This window comes from Trematomus bernacchii, unplaced genomic scaffold (assembly GCF_902827165.1).
Source record: "Trematomus bernacchii unplaced genomic scaffold, fTreBer1.1, whole genome shotgun sequence".
Taxonomy (NCBI): Eukaryota; Metazoa; Chordata; class Actinopteri; order Perciformes; family Nototheniidae; genus Trematomus; species Trematomus bernacchii.
The window spans coordinates 9400315-9422306 of NW_022987567.1; the positions used below are offsets into that span (position 1 = coordinate 9400315).

At 38.3% G+C, this 21992-nt stretch overlaps 1 protein-coding gene across 1 annotated transcript in view; it reads right to left on the reverse strand.

Annotated features, from left to right (window-relative positions):
- slc45a2 (solute carrier family 45 member 2) overlaps positions 1–18415 on the reverse strand; it is a 32257-nt gene extending 13842 nt beyond the window's left edge. Inside the window, exons 1-4 of the mRNA XM_034126051.1 lie at positions 17953–18415; positions 14611–14787; positions 3341–3708; positions 169–312 (exon numbers count right to left, since the gene is read on the reverse strand). Of these exons, the coding sequence (XP_033981942.1) occupies positions 169–312; positions 3341–3708; positions 14611–14787; positions 17953–18415 (1152 nt within the window). The remainder of the gene's footprint in view (positions 1–168; positions 313–3340; positions 3709–14610; positions 14788–17952) is intronic.
- Between the last annotated feature and the right edge of the window lie 3577 nt (positions 18416–21992).

Genomic DNA, 21992 nt, shown 5'->3' on the forward strand with positions numbered 1-21992 from the left:
TTGGATGAAGTTTAGTCGTCTCATTTAAACACTTGTTAGCGAGTGCTGTTTTTAAATTCACCAGTGTTGTATTTACGGACATGTTTTATGTGTATCTCTTCAGCTTGTGTTAACCACAGATCTTATTTCATTTGAACACCACACATAAAGGTAAACAAGAATAATTACCTGTCCCATGAAATCAGTGAAGAACAGCATGTTGCAGAGGAAGGCGGTCCAGCCCAGCAGGTGGCTGACACACAGGTAGCGGTAATGACTCGGCATGTTCATTAACGCTTTCATCATCGACCTGAATGTCATCCTCTTCTGGGCCTAGACACACACACACACACACACACACACACACACACACACACACACACACACACACACACACACACACACACACACACACACACACACACACACACACACACACACACACACACACACACACACACACGTTAGACAAGAGTGTACGGTGCCCCTGAAAAAACAGTCTGAAACAATTATCCTTTTGAGGATTTTGCGCACACACACACACACACACACACACACACACACACACACACACACACACACACACACACACACACACACACACACACACACACACACACACACAAACGACAAATATGAATCATACAGAGCAGATTTTCCTCTCGTAGCTCTCATTACTCCTCTGATATTTATTTTCTAGTGATGCTTAAGTGTCACTTCAAGAGATTTGAAGATAAAAAAAGACGTGTGCGGCACGAGGGTCTGAGCAAGAAGGAATGAAAGGGTTGGAAGTAAAGATCACAAGGCGACATTAAGGGCTTTGTTCAGGGGTTAGAAACGGGTGGAAGACAAAGTCATGCAATCAACGACATATTCAGGCTATGATGAACGCTACAAAGGCTGACATGACATCACAATATTCAGCTTTTATACATAAAAGAAACCTCATGGTGGTCAGGAAGCTAACTGGGCTCAATAGAGCAAAGGCAATTAGACATGGAGCTGAAGAAGATAACGATGCACTCTTCTCAAAAGATCTGTATCCTTTTCATCAGAAGACAGAGACTCAGCTCGGGAGCGTCGGACAGATTGAGAGATGTTTTCAAAAATAGTTAATACTACAGGATATATTCACACTTCAGGATGTTGAAGAGTCTCCTCTGCAGAAAATAACCTATACAACATTTTAAACACCCTCAGGATTATTGGACAAGGGTTCTTCCAGTAAAGGAGTATTCTTCATTTACGTAGGTCAAGCCCAGATTTGCTGAGATTGTAAGAAAATGCATAAAAAACGGAATATTTTAAACACACTCAGAAAAAGCATGTGTTTCAGAATAAAAGCCCCATACGGTAACTGCATCCTAACGTGAAACGCAGGAAGAAGCATGTTTTTCAAAATAAAACCCCATATAGTAATGGTTGCTTTAGAGGAAGCTGAGGAAGAAGCGTGTTTTTTTCATTATTTTTTTTACGAAAACCACAAAGAGTAACTTTGCATGTTTTTCAAAATAAAAGCACCATACAGTAACTTGAACCTTACAGGAAGCTCAGTAAGAGGAAGGTTTTTTTCAAAATAAAGCTGTAGGGGTAACTATATAATTACAGGAAGCTACAGAAGAGGCAAGTTTTCCAAAATAAAAGCCCCAAGAAAAATACTATCTCTACAGGAAGCTCAGGTCTATACTGGTTTTTCAAAATAAAAGCCCCAGAAAGCAAGAATTTGAGGATTAATAATGTTTTTTTGGTAATCTCTCCTTTACAAACTCTTTGTTTGACTGCTGGGCGCTTGAGGTCACTGGCCATGTTTTTAATGTTTGATGTTTAATGTTTCATGTTTCAAAATAAAAGCACCCAGAAGATACCTATCTCAAGAAAATAGGCTTGTTTGAGACAAGCGAGACCTGCGCAGACCTGCGCAATTGCGATCAACGTCTTGCTAGTGCGTTGCATGATGGTTAGTCATTTTGTCCGACTTGCTCAGGAGGCTCGCCTACATGAGACGTTGAAATCTCGCGGGACAAAGACGCCCGCAGACTTGAGAGCGAGGCGCGGCGAGGCGGCGCAGTTTCTCTCCACGGGCTGCGGAAGCGAAATGCTTGATGGGAAACGACTTGCTGGTATCTCGAGCTGAGCGCTCATTGGTGGGTTTTACCCCGTGCTGGAGATGAAACTCTCCATTGGCTCGGCAAAAGTGTGTTGTTGTTTTGTGTCAGTTTTACGTCGCCACTTCCATTCATTTTTCATCATTGTTCCACAATGTTTATCATCATTAAATTAATATCTATATATTTGTATACTATACTTGCACTGCTTACCGTTGTCATACTTTATATATCTTAGCATATTCATACAACACACTGTTCATACTAGGCTAGGCTACTGTGTATAGTGTATTCATACCCCTCACTGTTTTTTCATCATTCAATTCATTCTATATTTTATTCTGTAGATTGTGTACATTACTTTTCACTTTACTGCTTTATGCACTCCTGGTTAGAAGCTAAACTGCATTTCGTTGTCTCAGTACCTGTAATCTGTGCAATAACAATAAAGTTGAATCTAATCTTGAGCAGGAACAAATATATTTACTTAGTACATATCTGACATTAACGATTAAACACATTTGTCCATTCTTTATCAATCAATCAATCAATGTTTATTTATATAGCCCAATATCACAAATGTTACATTTGTCTCAGTGGACTTCACAGTTTGTACAGAATATCAGTATGACAATACGACACCCTCTGTCCTTACGTTTCACATCATACAAGGAAACACTTAAGAGAAAAACCCACAGTTTAAAGGGGAAATGGGAGAAACCTCAGGGAGAGCAACAGAGGAGGGATCCCTCTCCCAGGACGGACAGACGTGCAATAGATGCCGTGTGCATTTATAAATGCAAACCGAGTCAAGCCGACTCCGGAGGTGGCGGTATGCACCTTAAAGTTGTTTGAAATCCGCCAAAAAACCGAGAGAAGAAGAAGAAGAAGAAGAAGAAGCCGACTCCGAGCTGTCCGACTTCAGGCGAGTTTTTTGAGACCTCCCCCGGCTGCGATCGGCTATTCTCGTCTACTTTCGAGGCGAGCCGCAGCTCGTCTCAAACAAGCGTAGTAACTATCTCTACAGGAAGCTCAGATCCATGCTTGTTTTTCAAAATAAAAGCACCAGAACATGAGGATAAATGAAGTTTTTTTTAATCTTGTCTTTACACCTCTTTGTTTAGCTGCTTGGCGCTGAAGGTCACTGAGTTGGCTTCAGAGGGTAACTGTATACTTGTATACTATGCTTGTTTTTCAAAATAAAAGCCCCAGAAAGTAAGAATATGAGGATTAATAATGTTTTTTTCTTTACCCACCTCTTTGTTTGGCTGCTTGGCGCTGGAGGTCACTGAGTTGGCTTCCCCCAGAGCAGAGAAGGATCTGGGCCTGAGGTCTGTGACGGGTCCGGGTCCCACTGGAGAAACGGGCTCTTTAACCAGCGCTCCGTATCCATTACTCTGAGTTCCCAGCAGGCGGAGGGCACTGGGTTTAGAGGGGCCAGAGTCTGAGGGGTCTTTATCCAGAGGCTGTTCAGGAATACTGAAGAGGTGCAGCGTGAGGAAGACTCCCCAGGTCAGCGCTGAGAAGAAGAAGATGACCTGGTACTCTGATCCCAGCGCCTCTCCCAGAACAGAGTGGCCCCAGTCCATCGCTCCCACCAGGTACCCGAACGCACCGCCCAGACCTGGAGGAAACAGCAGCAATAAATATTCAAACAGGTGTCTTTTTTTCTTCTATTAAGGTGTTGTATAAGCCCACTGCTCTAGGATGGGTTAGATGCAGGACAAATGTCACCGTGTGTGCTGTGTGCGCTGCATGTGTGACCATTAAAGAGGGTTTCATCAAAAAAGAAGAAAATACAAGGACACAATTAGTCGTACTGGTGAGTCACTAAGTGAAGTCTTTATGTCCCGTGAATATATATTTGTAGAGTAGAAAATCATTATTTTACTGAACTCTAGCCTGAACTGCCTTATAACTTTTTTATGATACGTTTTATCCCGAAAAACATGGAAAAAATACATTTGTTCTTGCCCTTTTTTCAGACGAATGGAGAAATAAACAGATAATTCCCTCTGTTTAAACCTTTGGATCAAGAATGAGGAACCTGGTTTTATCAAATGTTCATATGTCTGTACTTCAAGGGCTGATTGTTGGTGAATGTACATCCTGCTTTTTCCTGGAATGCCTTTTCTTTAACCTCAGGGAGGACATTTCTGCAGAGTATTGATCATTCTTCTTCCTCTGCACATGCTCATTATAAGAAAAGGTCACCCTAAAGTTACATTACTGGGTTTAAAGGTCAAAGATGGGTTCAGGTAACAGTAAAACAGGGATATCGTCAAATATCTGGAACAAACTCCCAGAAACCTGCAGGTCTGCTGAAACTCTGACTACTTTTAAATCCAGCCTGAAGACTTTCTTTTTGCCGCTGCTTTTAATTGAACTATTCACATCTCACACTGCTCTGTAACTTTTATTCATGTACCTGTGTCATTCATGTTTTATTATCTTTGCTTTTTAAAGTTTCTAATGTGTTTTATTCTCTTAATGTCTGTCATTTCTGCAAAGCACTTTGAATTGCCTTGTGTTGAAAAGTGCTGTGTGCTCTGCATGTGTGACCAAGAGGGTTTCATCCCTCCGATTCTATTGTTTTTCCTATATTATGGTGTAAAGATTGTGATGTGAAGGCAAGGCTTGTTTTAATCTAGATATTTTGAATATTTTAGGAGAAGTTTAAAACTGAAAAGTTTATCAAAAATTAATCAATGTTTTTTGGTGATGTAAGAACAGACATATTTGATACTACATGCAGTAAGTCCTATTACAGATGGTTAAGGTCTCTCAGTAAATGGAGACGCAGCTAAAAAAGTCAGAATTTGAGAAAAAAGACAGAATCTTCAGAAAAAAGTAAGAATTAAAAAATTAAAAAAAAATGGCTTTTGAGAAAAAAGTCAGAATTTTGAGGGAACTTTTTTGATTTTTTTGCAAAAATCTGAATTTTTGGGGAAAAGTCAGAATTTTATGGGGGGAAATCTGGATTGTAAGATTTAAAAAAAAAAGTCAGAATTTGGAGATCTTCAAAAAAAGATAGTAGTTCACATCCAGCAATTGCCTTTACCTCATTATTAGTAATTCATGCAAATTAATTTAATAATCAGCATATTATTTATTGGATTATGTCGCGTGAGGTCACTGTGACCTTGAGTCTCATTGGGTGTTTGTTCCCTCCAGGAGTTCTTGGTCACAGGGACATTTTATGATCAAATTATTCTCACTTCATTCTTAGGTCTCCCTTGAAAAGGAGATCAATGATCTCAATGGGATACAACCTGAATAAATAAAGGTTTGAAATGAAATGAAATTGAGTCAAATTGGATGTTTGTACTGACTTCGGAGAAATTCCCCCCAGGAGTTCTTGTGATATACACTCAGGAGAGATGGTTACACAGAACATGAAAACGTGATTCCTGACTGATCAACTGTGTCTCCCTGCAATCAGAAGTCCATTCTTCTTCATTAGAGCGGCTGGCAGGTAAAGTAATAACCACTTCAGGAGTCACGCTTCACTCACTGTGAACATTACTGTGTGCTCGCCTCTGCTCTAAAACCTCTGTTTCTGTCATCAAATCCAATCCAGTGTTTATCTTTCTGTCCCAAAATAACTCAGTTTTCATAACAACGTGCAGAAATATCACTCTGTGTTCCCAAAGGTATCCATGGAGATGGAGAACAAGAAGGAATGAGATATTATATACTGGACTCATTAAAGTAGAGACACTACATACTGATATACACCTGAACATCAGCAGGAGAGGACTCTTTAAAGTAGAGACACTACATACTGATATACACCTGAACATCAGCAGGAGAGGACTCTTTAAAGTAGAGACACTACATACTGATATACACCTGATCATCAGCAGGAGAGGACTCTTTAAAGTAGAGACACTACCTACTGATATACACCTGAACATAAGCAGGAGAGGACTCTTTAAAGTAGAGACACTACATACTGATATACACCTGACATCAGCAGGAGAGGACTCTTTAAAGTAGAGACACTACATACTGATATACACCTGAACATCAGCAGGAGAGGACTCTTTAAAGTAGAGACACTACATACTGATATACACCTGATCATCAGCAGGAGAGGACTCTTTAAAGTAGAGACACTACCTACTGATATACACCTGAACATAAGCAGGAGAGGACTCTTTAAAGTAGAGACACTACATACTGATATACACCTGAACATCAGCAGGAGAGGACTCTTTAAAGTAGAGACACCACATACTGATATACACCTGGATATCAGCAGGAGAGGACTCTTTAAAGTAGAGACACTACATACTGATATACACCTGAACATCAGCAGGAGAGGACTCTTTAAAGTAGAGACACTACATACTGATATACACCTGAACATCAGCAGGAGAGGACTCTTTAAAGTAGAGACACTACATACTGATATACACCTGAACATCAGCAGGAGAAAACTCTTTAAAGTAGAGACACTACATACTGATATACACCTGGATATCAGCAGGAGAGGACTCTTTAAAGTAGAGACACTACATACTGATATACACCTGAACATCAGCAGCAGAGGACTCTTTAAAGTAGAGACTCTACATACTGATAGGAACCTGAACATCAGCAGGAGAGGACTCTTTAAAGTAGAGACACTACATACTGATATACACCTGAACATCAGCAGGAGAGGACTCTTTAAAGTAGAGACACTACATACTGATATACACCTGAACATCAGCAGGAGAGGACTCTTTAAAGTAGAGACACTACATACTGATATACACCTGAACATCAGCAGGAGAAAACTCTTTAAAGTAGAGACACTACATACTGATATACACCTGAACATCAGCAGGAGAGAACTCTTTAAAGTAGAGACACTACATACTGATATACACCTGAACATCAGCAGGAGAGGACTCTTTAAAGTAGAGACACTACATACTGATATACACCTGAACATCAGCAGGAGAGGACCCTTTAAAGTAGAGACACTACATACTGATATACACCTGAACATCAGCAGGAGAGGACTCTTTAAAGTAGAGACACTACATACTGATATACACCTGAACATCAGCAGGAGAGGACCCTTTAAAGTAGAGACACTACATACTGATATACACCTGAACATCAGCAGGAGAGGACTCTTTAAAGTAGAGACGCTACATACTGATATACACCTGAACATCAGCAGGAGAGGACTCTTTAAAGTAGAGACACTACATACTGATATACACCTGGACATCAGCAGGAGAGGACTCTTTAAAGTAGAGACACTACATACTGATATACACCTGAACATCAGCAGGAGAGGACTCTTTAAAGTAGAGACACTACATACTGATATACACCTGAACATCAGCAGGAGAGGACTCTTTAAAGTAGAGACACTACATACTGATATACACCTGGACATCAGCAGGAGAGGACTCTTTAAAGTAGAGACACTACATACTGATATACACCTGGACATCAGCAGGAGAGGACTCTTTAAAGTAGAGACACTACATACTGATATACACCTGGACATCAGCAGGAGAGGACTCTTTAATTGACAAGGACACACTTTTTAAAGTATATTTGTAATGCAAACAAGGCAAAGAACAGCATCTTAAAGGTTTAACCCCATTTATTTTGTAATAGGAACAGCAAATTGCTTTGTGTGCCATGTCAGAAGAAAATGAAGGTCACAAATTAGTCGTACTGGTGAGCCACTGAGTGAAGTCTTTATGTGCCGTGAATATATATTTGTAGAGTAGAAAATCATTATTTTACTGAACTGCCTTATAGCTTATTTATGTCACGTTTTATCCCGAAAAACATGGAAAAAATATATTTGTTCTTGCCCTTTTTTCAGACGTATGGAGAAATAAACAGATAATTCCCTCTGTTTAAACCTTTGGATCAAGAATGAGGAACATGGCTTTATCAAATGTTCATATGTCTGTAGTGAAAATGTATTGACATTGCACCACAAGGGCTGATTGTAGGAGAATGTACATCCTGTTTCTTCCTGGAATGCCTTTTCTTTAATCTCAGGAGGACATTTCTGCAGAGTATTGATTATACCTCTTCTTCTACTGCACAGGATCATTATAAGAAAAGGTCACCCTAAAGCAGAGGTGGGAAGTAGTGGAGTACAAATACTTGGTTACTGTACTTAAGTACATTTTTCTGGTATCAGTACTTTACTCCACTACTTATTTTTCTGACGAGTTTTTACTTTGACTTCTTACATTTTGAACACAAATACCTGTACTTTCTACTTCTTACATTTTGTACACAAATACCTGTACTTTCTACTTCTTACATTTTGTACACAAATACCTGTACTTTCTACTTCTTACATTTTGTACACAAATACCTGTACTTTCTACTTCTTACATGTTGAACACAAATACCTGTACTTTCTACTTCTTACATGTTGAACCCAAATACCTGTACTTTCTACTTCTTACATGTTGAACACAAATACCTGTACTTTCTACTTCTTACATGTTGAACACAAATACCTGTACTTTCTACTTCTTACATGTTGAACCCAAATACCTGTACTTTCTACTTCTTACATGTTGAACACAAATACCTGTACTTTCTACTTCTTACATGTTGAACACAAATACCTGTACTTTCTACTTCTTACATGTTGAACACAAATACCTGTACTTTCTACTTCTTACATTTTGAACACAAATACCTGTACTTTCTACTTCTTACATGTTGAACACAATACCTGTACTTTCTACTTCTTACATGTTGAACACAAATACCTGTACTTTCTACTTCTTACATGTTGAACTCAAATACCTGTACTTTCTACTTCTCACATTTTGAACACAAATACCTGTACTTTCTACTTCTTACATGTTGAACACAAATACCTGAACTTTCTACTTCTTACATGTTGAACCCAAATACCTGTACTTTCTACTTCTTACATGTTGAACACAAATACCTGTACTTTCTACTTCTTACATGTTGAACACAAATACCTGTACTTTCTACTTCTTACATGTTGAACACAAATACCTGTACTTTCTACTTCTTACATGTTGAACCCCAAATACCTGTACTTTCTACTTCTTACATGTTGAACACAAATACCTGTACTTTCTACTTCTTACATGTTGAACACAAATACCTGTACTTTCTACTTCTTACATGTTGAACACAAATACCTGTACTTTCTACTTCTTACATTTTGAACACAAATACCTGTACTTTCTACTTCTTACATGTTGAACACAAATACCTGTACTTTCTACTTCTTACATGTTGAACACAAATACCTGTACTTTCTACTTCTTACATGTTGAACTCAAATACCTGTACTTTCTACTTCTCACATTTTGAACACAAATACCTGTACTTTCTACTTCTTACATGTTGAACACAAATACCTGAACTTTCTACTTCTTACATGTTGAACCCAAATACCTGTACTTTCTACTTCTTACATGTTGAACACAAATACCTGTACTTTCTACTTCTTACATGTTGAACACAAATACCTGTACTTTCTACTTCTTACATGTTGAACACAAATACCTGTACTTCTACTTCTTACATGTTGAACCCAAATACCTGTACTTTCTACTTCTTACATGTTGAACACAAATACCTGTACTTTCTACTTCTTACATGTTGAACACAAATACCTGTACTTTCTACTCCTCACATTTTCCAAACAGGCTGGTTCCTTTAGTTTGAATGTGTGTTTGGTGGCGTGATCATTATTATTTAGAGTCATTGCGTGCCTATTGATTTGAACACGATCCGTGTATCCATCATTTCCTGGTCTTCTCTAAAGAAGAGGGACCAATGAAAACGTTGTCATGTTGCCGTTGTTCAGCATGGAAACATTCATTAGCTAACAATGACATTATTGTTCTATTAATATAAAGGGAGGTCAGGTACTCTTTAAAACAGCTGCTAGTTATGGGTACTTTTTACTGAAGTACATTTCAAAGCCCTCTTTACTTTGACTTGAGTAAAGAAGTTTAGTCAGTACTTCTACTTTCACCAGAGTATTTTTAAACACGAGTATCTGTACTTCTACTTGAGGAAAGGATGTGTGTACTTTTGCCATCTCTGGCCTAAAGGCACATTACTCACAGGGAAACATTTCTCACTCCCTGTTCTTTCTTTAAAGCTCACATACCAGCGCCTTCAGAGTCATGTGCTGCGTCTCTCAGCTCAGACCCATGACTGCAGCACATGATGAGCTCAGGGCTGATTACTGCCGGACTCACACCACCCGGTGCCTGCTGACAGCTCAGAGCACGTCCCAAACATCATGATGCTCCAAAAGATATACATTTACTTGATCCTAAACTCATTTGTATCACATTTAGTAAGGTAGAGGACTCCGAATTTTAAGATTTATGAAAAAAGTGAGAATTTTAAGAAAAAAAGTCAGAATTTCAAGAAAAAAATTCAGAAAATGAGAAATTACGAGTGTTTCAGGAAAATAAAATCAGGATCAGAAAAAAACTTCAGAATTATTAGTTTTTCAGAAAAAAGCCAGAATTATTCGTTTTTCAGAAAAAAGCCAGAATTTGAGAGATCAGAGCACACCCTAAACATCATGGTCCTCGAAAGGATATGTATTTGCTTTGTATTTGAGTTTTTCAGGAAAAAATCAGGATTTGAATTTTTTTTCAGAATTATTAGTTTTTCAGAAAAAAGCCAGAATTATGAAATTTTCAAAAACATCAGAATTATGGGATTTAAAAAAAAAGTCAAGAGTCATGACATTTTCTGGAAAAGTCAGAATTTGAGAGATCAGAGCACACCCTAAACATCATGCTCCTCAAAAAAAGGATATATAATTGCTTGATCCTAAACTAATTTGGGTCGTATAAGTAGAGGAGTCAGAATTTTAAGATTTATGTAAATATTCAGAATCTTATGAAAAAAAGTCAGAATTTAGAGATTTTCATATATTTTCCGAATTTTAAGATTTATGAAAAAAGTCAGAATTTTAAGAATAAAAGTCTGAATTGCGTGTTTCAGGAAAAAATCAGGATTAGGAACAAATGTCAGAATTATTAGTTTATCAGAAAAATATCATAATTATTAGTTTTTCATAAAAAAGTCAGAATTAATAGATTTTTAAAAAGCCGATTGAACGTTCACAGCTTTTTGAATAAAGTCTGGAGTTCTATCTGTGTGCTGCTGCCTTATATTATATCAAATATAACTTAGAATGTGCAATAAAGTCTTATCCCGTAAGTTTGAAACTCATTTGTATTCATATTGAGTAAGGTAGAAGTGTAGAAATGAAACATAGAATAAAATAAGTTATAATCAATTATACTGGTCATGTGCAATATACGTTTTTTCACAATTTATTATTGTTATTTTTGGCTTATATAATGTGGCTTCTTTGACTTTTATAAACATGTGCTTGCCTCTTTATTTAATATTAGCCTTTTTATCTGAAGTCCCTTTGCTATAAAAAAGCATGTGGCTCCGTCAATAGGGGCTCAAATATGGAGCGTGGACTGTTACATCAAATCTCACTGAATGACACAAATAAAGAGGGTTTTTAAACAACCTACGCTTTGTTAACACATCCACTAAATAGCAAGTTATTGGCTCGCTCTTAAATGTGTCTAAATGTGTCCATCGGGAAAAAATATCTCCAAAAACAAGTTGTGATATCATCCAGGATGTGAGTAATGCAGCCTTTTGGCCTCGGACACATCGAGCTCTCCTTCAGAGGGAAGAGTTGTGAAATCTCAACCTCCAGACATCGAGTATAATAAAATAAATCAATGCTGCGTCTGGCCTTCGTCTACTTTGTCTTTTGTGTCGACTGAAAGCCTTTTCGCCGGAGACACTTTTTCTGAAATGTTGTCATTACGTCAACGACCTGAAGGTGAAGTGAACACGGTGAAACTTTTTCTATCAAAGTGGCCAAGGACAATTTAAAGTTTGTGAAAAAGGCAATACAAATCCCTCTGAAATGTCACACTTTGGACCTGGAGCTAATGTTCAATATCCTGCAAATCCCTCAAAGGAAAAAGGAGTTCAAATGAAAGACTGGTCCAAACTCACGCTGTAATTCCCCCTGAGGAATTTATTAAGAAAGGAAGCATTCGGTTTAATTTGGAGATCCTAATCTGATAAAACCACGTCAGGAACACAGGGACGTTGTACTGGCAAGATTTCAATGACGTATGAGCGAAACAACGATCAAATAGGCGAGTTTTGACTCATTCTGGGGTCTGTTGGTTTATTTTTAATGTGGGTTACATTTAAGATAATTACATTACAGAATTCTGAGTTTTTCAGGAAGAAGTCATAAGAAATCAGAGCACATGCTAAACATCATGATATGTATTTGCTTGATCCTCAACTCATTTGGATCATACAGTATTTAGTAAGGAGAGGAGTCAAAACTAAACATGAAAAAGTCTGAATTTAGCGTTTTTCAAAAAATAGCAGAAATTTAAGGTGAGGATTTGAAAAAAATGTGTGAATTATTAGTTTTTCAGAAAAAAAGCCAGAATTATTAGTTTTTGAGAATAAAGTCAACATTTTGAGAAAGAAGTTTAAAAAAAATTGATATTCAGAAAAAGTCAGAATTTAGAGATTTTCAAAAAAAAGTCAGAATTTTAAGAAAAAACTACAGAATTTTAAGGAAAAAGTGAGGATTTGAAAGAAAAATTCAGAATTATTACTTTTTCTGAAAAAAGCCACAATTATTCGTTTTTGATAATTTACACATTGAGCAGTTACAGAAACACATTATGATTTATTTGGGGTTGTCCAATTTTAGCTCCGTTTTTTGGTCTCCACCACCAAATATCTGCATCTGTTTTTTAGTATTTGGGTGTTAGCTGTTTAACCCCAGGGTTCTCTGTGTCCTTGAGCAAAACACTGAACTTTAACTATTTCCAAGCAACATGTTTTAGTTCCCATACAATTAAAAACATTTGTTTTGTGTTGTAAATTAAAACGAAAGCTTATAAGAACTACTTGGTTATGTTATGTAAAAAAATCCTGGTTTGACGGGAACCTTTGCAATGTAAATTAAGTACAGAAGTACTTTTTTTTTTAAACAACGTTGGACACAAACAGCACTCTCCTAAGTGTTATATTTGAACCATACATTTGCCTCTATTTCTTGCACAAGCAGAATTCTGCAACATATTTATAATACCTCAAAAACAAACTTGGAGAAAATTCATTTCCCTTGAAACTCATGAATCGGTGAGTTTAATTGTCAACAGGTGCTATGTTAAAGCAGTCCATTTATCATTTAGAGCTTTTTAGCTGGGAAACATCTGCCTGATTTGGATGTAAAAAGACGCTGATATCTAGGAGTGAAACAAAAACAGAGAAGTTGACGGATGTAGAACCAAAACAAAGGGCTGAAAGACGCTAACAAAGTATTCAAACACACTTGGACACAGGCAAGAAGATACTGTGTCTGGCGAAGAGAGAGTCTGGCACTTAACGCCCACTAAAAATATGTCATGTTATACTCTTGTACAGACTAAGCAAAGACAGAGCTAGGCTAGCAGTTTCCCCCTGTTTCCAGTCTTTATGCTAAGCTAAGCTATGCCAACTGTCTCCCTAAAATCAACCTTCTTATCTAAATCTCATCACATTTTGAAAAAAGAGGTCATCCAGAGTCTTACTTAACATTCACAGATGGCAACAACGTCCATAAAATCCAATTCACACTTCCTTCAGTATGGGCTCTTCCACCCACCAACAATATCACACCATAAAAAAAACATCCATTAAACTCAGAATCACTGCCATACATCTCTGAGAACTGCTCCTGCTGAAACTGTCACCAAACAAACAACAAGTCCTGAGGAATTCACAGCAAAACACACGTTGGAAATGGCCATAAAAAAAGTGGAGATTTACGACAGATATAAGCATTCAAAAAGCATTGAAGTAACAAATCTCCTCTGGCTGGAAGAGAACTCTCTGATTCTCTTTAATAACTGGAATTAAACTCCCACTGTTTTACATATATATAATATCCCGTTTTATATTTTTGTTACTGTAAATGTGTATTTCCACATGTATATTTTTTAACTTTTTAATGCTATTTTATTTCTATTTCAGAAATATTTTGGATGTTTATTTTCTAGTGTTTTAATTTATGTTATTAAGAGTCAGAATTTATTTTGAAAAAGTCAGAATCTTAAGGAAAAAGAGAGGATTTGAAAAAAACGTCTGAATTATTAGTTTTTTAGAATAAAGTCAAAAGTTTGAGACTTATATATTATTAATATTTTTAGATATTCAGAATAAGTCAGAATTTAGAGATTTCCAAAAAGTCAGATTTTTTGGGAAAAAAGTAACAATTATTTGTTTTTCAGGTAAAAGTCAACATTTTGAGAAAAAGTCAGAATTTTAAGATTTTAATAAAAAGTCAGAATTTAAAGAAAAAAGACAGATATTTAAGGAAAAAGTTAGGATTTGAAAAAAAATGTCTGAATTATTAGATTTTTAGAATAAAGTCAAAATGTTGAGAAAAAAGTCAATATTTTTAGATAGTGTCTGTAGTACACACCTGTGAGTAGGGCGTGGTAGTGAAGCCCTCTCTCTTTGTCTGAATGTGAGCACACATCGAACAGGTAAGCTTTGATGGGTCCGTCGATGAAATCTGCAGCGAAGTCGAACAGAACGACTCCGAGCATCACGATCACGATGGCCCAGGTGCTCTTCAACGACTTGTCCGTGACTAATTCTGAAAGACAGAACCAAAGCACCTCATTATTCACAACAAACTGCAGTCTGCCAGGTGTGGAAAACTAAATAATGACGACTCTAGTGCTATACTTGGAGTGTCAAAAAGAGAAATCCAACAGAGAGACACTCAGAGACATTAAAGACGGGAAATAATTGTATTTAAAAAACCTGCCTCTCTACATAATTTCCTCTGAAGAAATAAAGGATACAAGAAAACATCACAGGCACAAAACTAGATAAATGATTGATGTCAGGACGGCAGAGAGTAAACACAACGTCTGAAAAACCCATCTGTTTCCACGGCAACGCAAACAAAATAATTGAAAAAATGAAGTACACCAGCACTTGAAATGTTTTGGTTTATTTGAAGCGAATGTACTTGCTGTCCTGAATTTATGTTGAAGATGTTTTGTAAGTGGCTCTGCATGGAAGATGTATTACAATTGTTCAAATCTCATTTTACTGTAGGAAATACACTCACAGAAAATGTTGAATTGTTTCTCAAAATTCTGACTTTTTTCCAAAAAAAAATTGTTTCTCAAAATCTGACTTTTTTCCTTGAAATTATAATTCTTTGTTTTATTCAGATTTTTTTTCCCCCTAAACTTTTTTTACGGAAATTCTGATGTTTTTCTCAAAAATCACTTTTGACTCAGAATTCCGAAATGTTTCTCAAAATATATATTTATTTTATTCTGATTTCTTTCTCCCGCTAAAACATTTTCAGAACATTTTGACATTTTTTCCTAAAAATTCAGATTTTCTCACCAACATCTTTTTCGAGAAAATTCTGACTTTTTTCCTGAAATTCTGACTTTTTTCCTGAAAATTCTGAATTTTTTTTCTGAAAATTCTGACTTTTTTTCTCTGGAGTACAAACACATAGTCAAAATAAACTTCCTGTACAGAAACTCTGCAGGTGAACTAATTAAATGAACTTATTACCTAAAGAACATAGTGTTTTTGAGAATAAAAATCCCATCCCAGTGTAATTTAATTATATAATTACACGTTTAAAATAGATGTAGTATAGCAGAGAGAAGTTGTTATGAAGTTACACGGAGTGACATCTCTATAATTATGAAACAAACAGAGAAATGCTAGTTCAAATCAAAAGGGAAAACTCTACAATACTGATTATGCTACAAACAATGCAAACATTCACGACATGTGGCATTTTCTACAATCCTGAGAAACACGGAGAGATAATCAGCTTAACGAGCGTAAGAATACTTTATGCTCCGTGTGATGATTAGAGCAAATTCCAGAGCCTTTACTAAAGAAACTCAATCAACAATCACAGCATTCAACTCAGAATTAAATATATTTCAAACAAGCTGATCAGGCAAGCAGAAATAAGTATCGTGCAGCTCGTTGAATACACATTGTGTTGCCTGCTTTCTTGTTTATTTTATGCTTTAATTATAAAAGAGACCTCTCCAGAGCATGTGCCAAACACTTCACATGTTTGCAGAGTTTTGGGGATTTTAAATTGTACAAATTGTGTTTAAAACTAAGGACATTTTCTCAGTCATCTGTGTGTGCCAGCGGGCATCACATCGACCTAACAAGTCACACACTTCATCACAAGTTCAATGTGTGAGCAGAGGAGCCACACAGGACCTTTCATTTCGTTATTTTTATCAAAATGTCAGAACGAGAAGATACTGATGAAGTTTGACTGCAAGAGCTAAAAAGCAAAGCATAGAAAGCTATCTTGAGTTTTACAAGCCATAATTATCTTTCCGAGCATGAGCGGACATAAGAATAAGATTAAATGATTTATTTTTGTAATTCCAGTTTCTCTAATGGAGAGAGATGATGAATCATTCTCTGTTATTCCCTCTGAGTCACAGCCGGCGCCCAAAACAAGAGCTCATTCTCTGAATTGACAATCAGCCTCCCCCTCTCTCCGTCTGCTTTTCTGTTTCTCACCCACTTTGTATTTCTACTCCACTGCATTTATTTTATACTTGTTTACTTTTTGCACACATAAAACGATGTAGTGTATATTCTATGTATCTACAAGTATCCAAACGTTGCTGTTCACTGACGAATTACAACATAATATTGTAACATTCACTTAAAAGGGAGTATTATATATATATATATGTATATATGTATATCAGTATGTAGTGTCTCTACTTTAAAGAGTCCTCTCCTGCTGATGTTCAGGTGTATATCAGTATGTAGTGTCTCTACTTTAAAGAGTCCTCTCAAGCTGATGTTCAGGTGTATATCAGTATGTAGTGTCTCTACTTTAAAGAGTCCTCTCCTGCTGATGTTCAGGTGTATATCAGTATGTAGTGTCTCTACTTTAAAGAGTCCTCTCCTGCTAGTGTTCAGGTGTATATCAGTATGTAGTGTCTCTACTTTAAAGAGTCCTCTCCTGCTAGTGTTCAGGTGTATATCAGTATGTAGTGTCTCTACTTTAAAGAGTCCTCTCCTGCTGATGGTCAGGTGTATATCAGTATGTAGTGTCTCTACTTTAAAGAGTCCTCTCCTGCTGATGTTCAGGTGTATATCAGTATGTAGTGTCTCTACTTTAAAGAGTCCTCTCCTGCTGATGTTCAGGTGTATATCCGTATGTAGTGTCTCTACTTTAAAGAGTCCTCTCCTGCTGATGTTCAGGTGGATATCAGTATGTCGTGTCTCTACTTTAAAGAGTCCTCTCCTGCTGATGTTCAGGTGTATATCAGTCTGTAGTGTCTCTACTTTAAAGAGTCCTCTCCTGCTGATGTTCAGGTGTATATTTGTGTTTGGTGGCGTGATCATTATTATTTAGAGTCATTGCGTGCCTATTGATTTGAACACGATCCGTGTATCCATCATTTCCTGGTCTTCTCTAAAGAAGAGGGACCAATGAAAACGTTGTCATGTTGCCGTTGTTCAGCATGGAAACATTCATTAGCTAACAATGACATTATTGTTCTATTAATATAAAGGGAGGTCAGGTACTCTTTAAAACAGCTGCTAGTTATGGGTACTTTTTACTGAAGTACATTTCAAAGCCCTCTTTACTTTGACTTGAGTAAAGAAGTTTAGTCAGTACTTCTACTTTCACCAGAGTATTTGTAAACACGAGTATCTGTACTTCTACTTGAGTAAAGGATGTGTGTACTTTTGCCTTCTCTGGATCTGATTATCCTCCCTCTTGACTCACCTGAGACCACAGCGTCTCCATTGAGGAACAGAATGAGTCCCACCAGCATCAGGACCCCCAGAGCCAGGATGTACGGCCTCCGGCGGCCCCACGACGAGCGGCAGTAGTCGCTGGCGCTGCCGATGATCGGCTGCAGCAGGAAGCCCAAAATGGGGCTGATCAACCACACCAAGCTGTACAAACTCCGAGGAAGACCCACGCTCAGAAGCACCGGCGTGACGAAGGCGGCCTCCACGGCGTAACAGAACTCCCGTCCAAACATTACCGTGGCGTGGAGAATTAGGCGTCCTCTGGAGTGCCTGTGAGGCTCCACGGCTCCAAAAACACCACTTTCCCCACTTTCCATGAAGGTTTCTTTGGTGAAGTCTGTCTGTGGGTACAGGGAAGAAGTGATGTGTTTACCGGCCTCTGGGATTCTGCAGGGCTGAGAACTCACAGACTGGTCCTCTGATAACAGGGTCATGGCTGGGAGAAAAGGGGGAGAAAGAGGGGGAGAAGGGAGGAAAATGTAGGTGAAAAGAAATGGAGAATAGGGTCCACCAGGTGATGAGGAAACGTCAAATCCTTCGCTCAGTTTGAGCTAATCCGCCTCTCTTTCTACTGCATAGCTGAGCAATCAGTCCACAAGGATTTACTTCAGGTCCAAGAGCACTGAAAACCAAAAGGGAAAAGGGAGGAGAGAGAGCAGGGGGGAGTATTAAGGATTACTGAAGGGCTCTTCCCCTTTCTGAGATGTTTTCAAAGTGCTGTAGTAAAGGCCTGAGGCGGCTCATGTGAGTGTGTGAGGGATTACATGCATGTGAGTGTGTGTGTGTGTGTGTGTGTGCGTGTGTGCGTGCGTGCGTGCGTGCGTGCGTGCGTGCGTGCGTGTGTGTGTGTGTGCTGGGACTCCCAGCAGCTTCTACTGAAGCCTTCCGAGTAAATCGCCAGAACGCCGACACCTCCTCATCTCCACCGCTCCCATGTTTTATTTTGTGTTGCCATAAGTTAGTCTCTCTGCGTTGGTGCGCTGGGCGAATGCTGGTTTGCAATTCGCCCAGCCAATCAGAACTGGGGCACTTTTTCCCCCAGGAAAGTACCATCTCTCAGCGGGCACTAAAAATGGGGGGTAAAAGTTCCCGGCACTCAGTACTCTTTTTGGTGTGAACGCGACATAAGGGGTACTAACGGAACTAAACGGGAAAAGTACGGGGAAAAGTACTCCGGTGTGAAGGCGGCTAATGTGGGAAACAACTAAAAGCTAGAAAGAAGGAATGGGGGAAGGATTAAAATGTGACAGTTTTTCCTCTGAAGCTGTAAAGATAGCATCGTGCTGTGACTTCAAATTCAGCATTCAGGAAGAAGAAATCTTTTTAGGAACTCCTCACTGTGAACTTTCTTTTTCTGTCATAACAGCGTTTTCAAAGACAGAGGTCATGCTGAGGTCATGCTGAGGTCATGCTGAGGTCATGCTGAGGTCATGCTGAGGCTTTCCGTCATTCACAGAATCAGCAGACCGGCCCCTAAAAGAAAACACAAGAGCATCATTCAGACAGAGAAGCAGCATGTGAGCACTAAAGGGAAAAGAGGTCTTTCATTCTGTTGAATTTAAACTCACATTTCTGCTATTGTTCACAGACGTTATGTTCTTGCAGAGGTCGGGTCCTACTGTGCTGACTTATCACCTTCATATCCTTTTTTAGAACCACCTGAATACAAATCAGCATGACGTGATAACTCTCTTAACCACAATGCACCTGTACGGCAACAAGCAGGCACAGAAAAGACTCAAGTGACCTTTCTGCAGGGGTGTGCAGTCAGAAAACTAATTAAGTCATAATAATAATAATAACAAAAAATAATGATGAAAATAATAATGCATAAAAAAATGATAGTACATTTAATAATATCGTTTTTTCTTTAGAACTTTCTTTAGTACTTTAGAAAAATACAAAGAAACGATATAAACAGATAGCATGATGAACCAGTGGAGTAAATATAAATGATAAGCAGTATCCCCTTCAACACCACTCCCCTTTCACTATCCATTATTCATTTAAATGACATTTTATTGCAAAGAAAGGACATTTTGCTCACATTTTTATTTTACATTTAAAGGATATTTAACTCGTAATGTAGTATGTGTACATGTTGTTTTGCTATCTTTTTCTTAGGATAATAATTCCCATTCGTAGCTTAAAATCTCAGGTGAAAATATACTCCTTTTATTGAACAGCTGTATTTTCAGTGCCAGATTATTACGCAGTTATAAAACAAAGGCGCTGCTATAACTGCTAGAATCCACTTCAAGACACTGGTGCTAGCGTATCATGCTGTGAATGGATCTGGCCCTTCCTACATCCAGGACATGGTTAACCATACACCCCAGCACGTGCACTCCGCTCTGCATCAGCCAGACGGCTCACTGCACCCGCACTGCGAGGGGGGACCCGAGTTCCATCAGCAGAAGAAACACGTCGGTTTGCTATCCTGTCTCCAAAATGGTGGAATGAGCTCCCCATTGACATCAGGACAGCAGAAAGCTTACACATCTTCCAGAGCAGACTTGAAAACTCATCTCTTTCCACTTCACTTCGAGCAATAGAATTTCTAACAAAGCACTTATATACTAACAAAGGACTGGCTTATCTAAAGCCAGTTGAGTAGCACTTGAATGTTCGTGCTCTATGAAACCTGATGTACTTATATGATTCTGTTTTCTTCTAGTTTGTATCTTCTTGGTCGAATGCACTTATTGTAAGGACTCGCTTTGGATAAAAGCGTCAGCTAAATGAAATGTAATGTAATGTCTATACAATAGTCTAGCTGCAGTTTATGAACTCCACGTGGATCAGGCCATCGCTGATATAATCAAATCATATAATTTGTAGCTAAGAATATACAGTAAACAAAACTATTAACAGCCATTGATTACAGGAATGTGTTGTTAATGAATTGTTCTGGTTAAATTACGTTTAAATAAAACACATTTTTACACCAACAACCACTTTACTTTTTGATTCAGGATCGTGGTGGTCTAATGGATAGTGAGGTGGGCTGAGATCAGAAGGTTGTGAGTTCAAATCCCGCCAGGGAACACACCACCACTAGTTTTGCCCCTTGAGTAAGGCACTTAGCCCTTAGTTTACTCCATGGGAGAATGTCCCCTGTAATGTGTGCGTCACTTTTTAGTGTCCCCTGGTCTCCCAGCTGTGGGCAGTCACTTCTAGTGTCCCCGGTGGGTTCTCCCAGCTGTGTGCGTCAGTCCTTAGTTGTCCCCTGGTCTCCCCCCAGCTGTGTGTCTGTCCACTTTTTTAGTGTCCCCCTGGTCTCCCAGCTGTGTGCGTTCACTTTTTAGTGTCCCCCTGGTCTCCCGTTGTGTTTTGAGCTTCTTCAGCGTTATGTCCCTGTAATTGGTCATGATAAAGCGTCAGCTAAATGAAATGTAATGTATGATTCGGTGGGCGTGTGCACAGTGGGTTTGTGCGTTGGTTGTCAGGGGGTCACAGGTTCAAAACCCCACTGCAGTCAGCATGTCGTTGTGTCCCTGAGACACTTCACCCCAAAGTGCTCCTGTGGGATTGTCACAGTATTGAGTATGAAGTCGCTTTGGATAAAGGTTCCCTAACAAGTGACATGTAATGTAATTCTTTAGTTCTTACCTAAAGGTTGAGTCTTGTGATTTTCCTGTGACAACATCAACAATGAATTGATCTCACTAACAAGTATTGTCTTTATTCTCTCTCTCCTCTCTGTGTGTGCCATTGTCGTGCAAAAAACCTTTTCAAACACAAGTGAGTTGGTCACATGTTGAGACAGAGACATGTTCTTTCATCAAACTGAATGCAGCCTCTTGTAGTTGATCTTAAAATCTGTTCCTTAGATCCAATCCGCCTGCACTCAATACTTTATTAACCACAGCCTCACGTTTGTATTGATCCGCAGCACAAAATAGTCCCTGAAAAATGTACTTTTTACTCCTGTTTGAGTAATGTTTGCTTGAAAAACTGCAGCTGTTTACTATGGGCTCAGAAACAGTCTCATAATACACACATGCACAC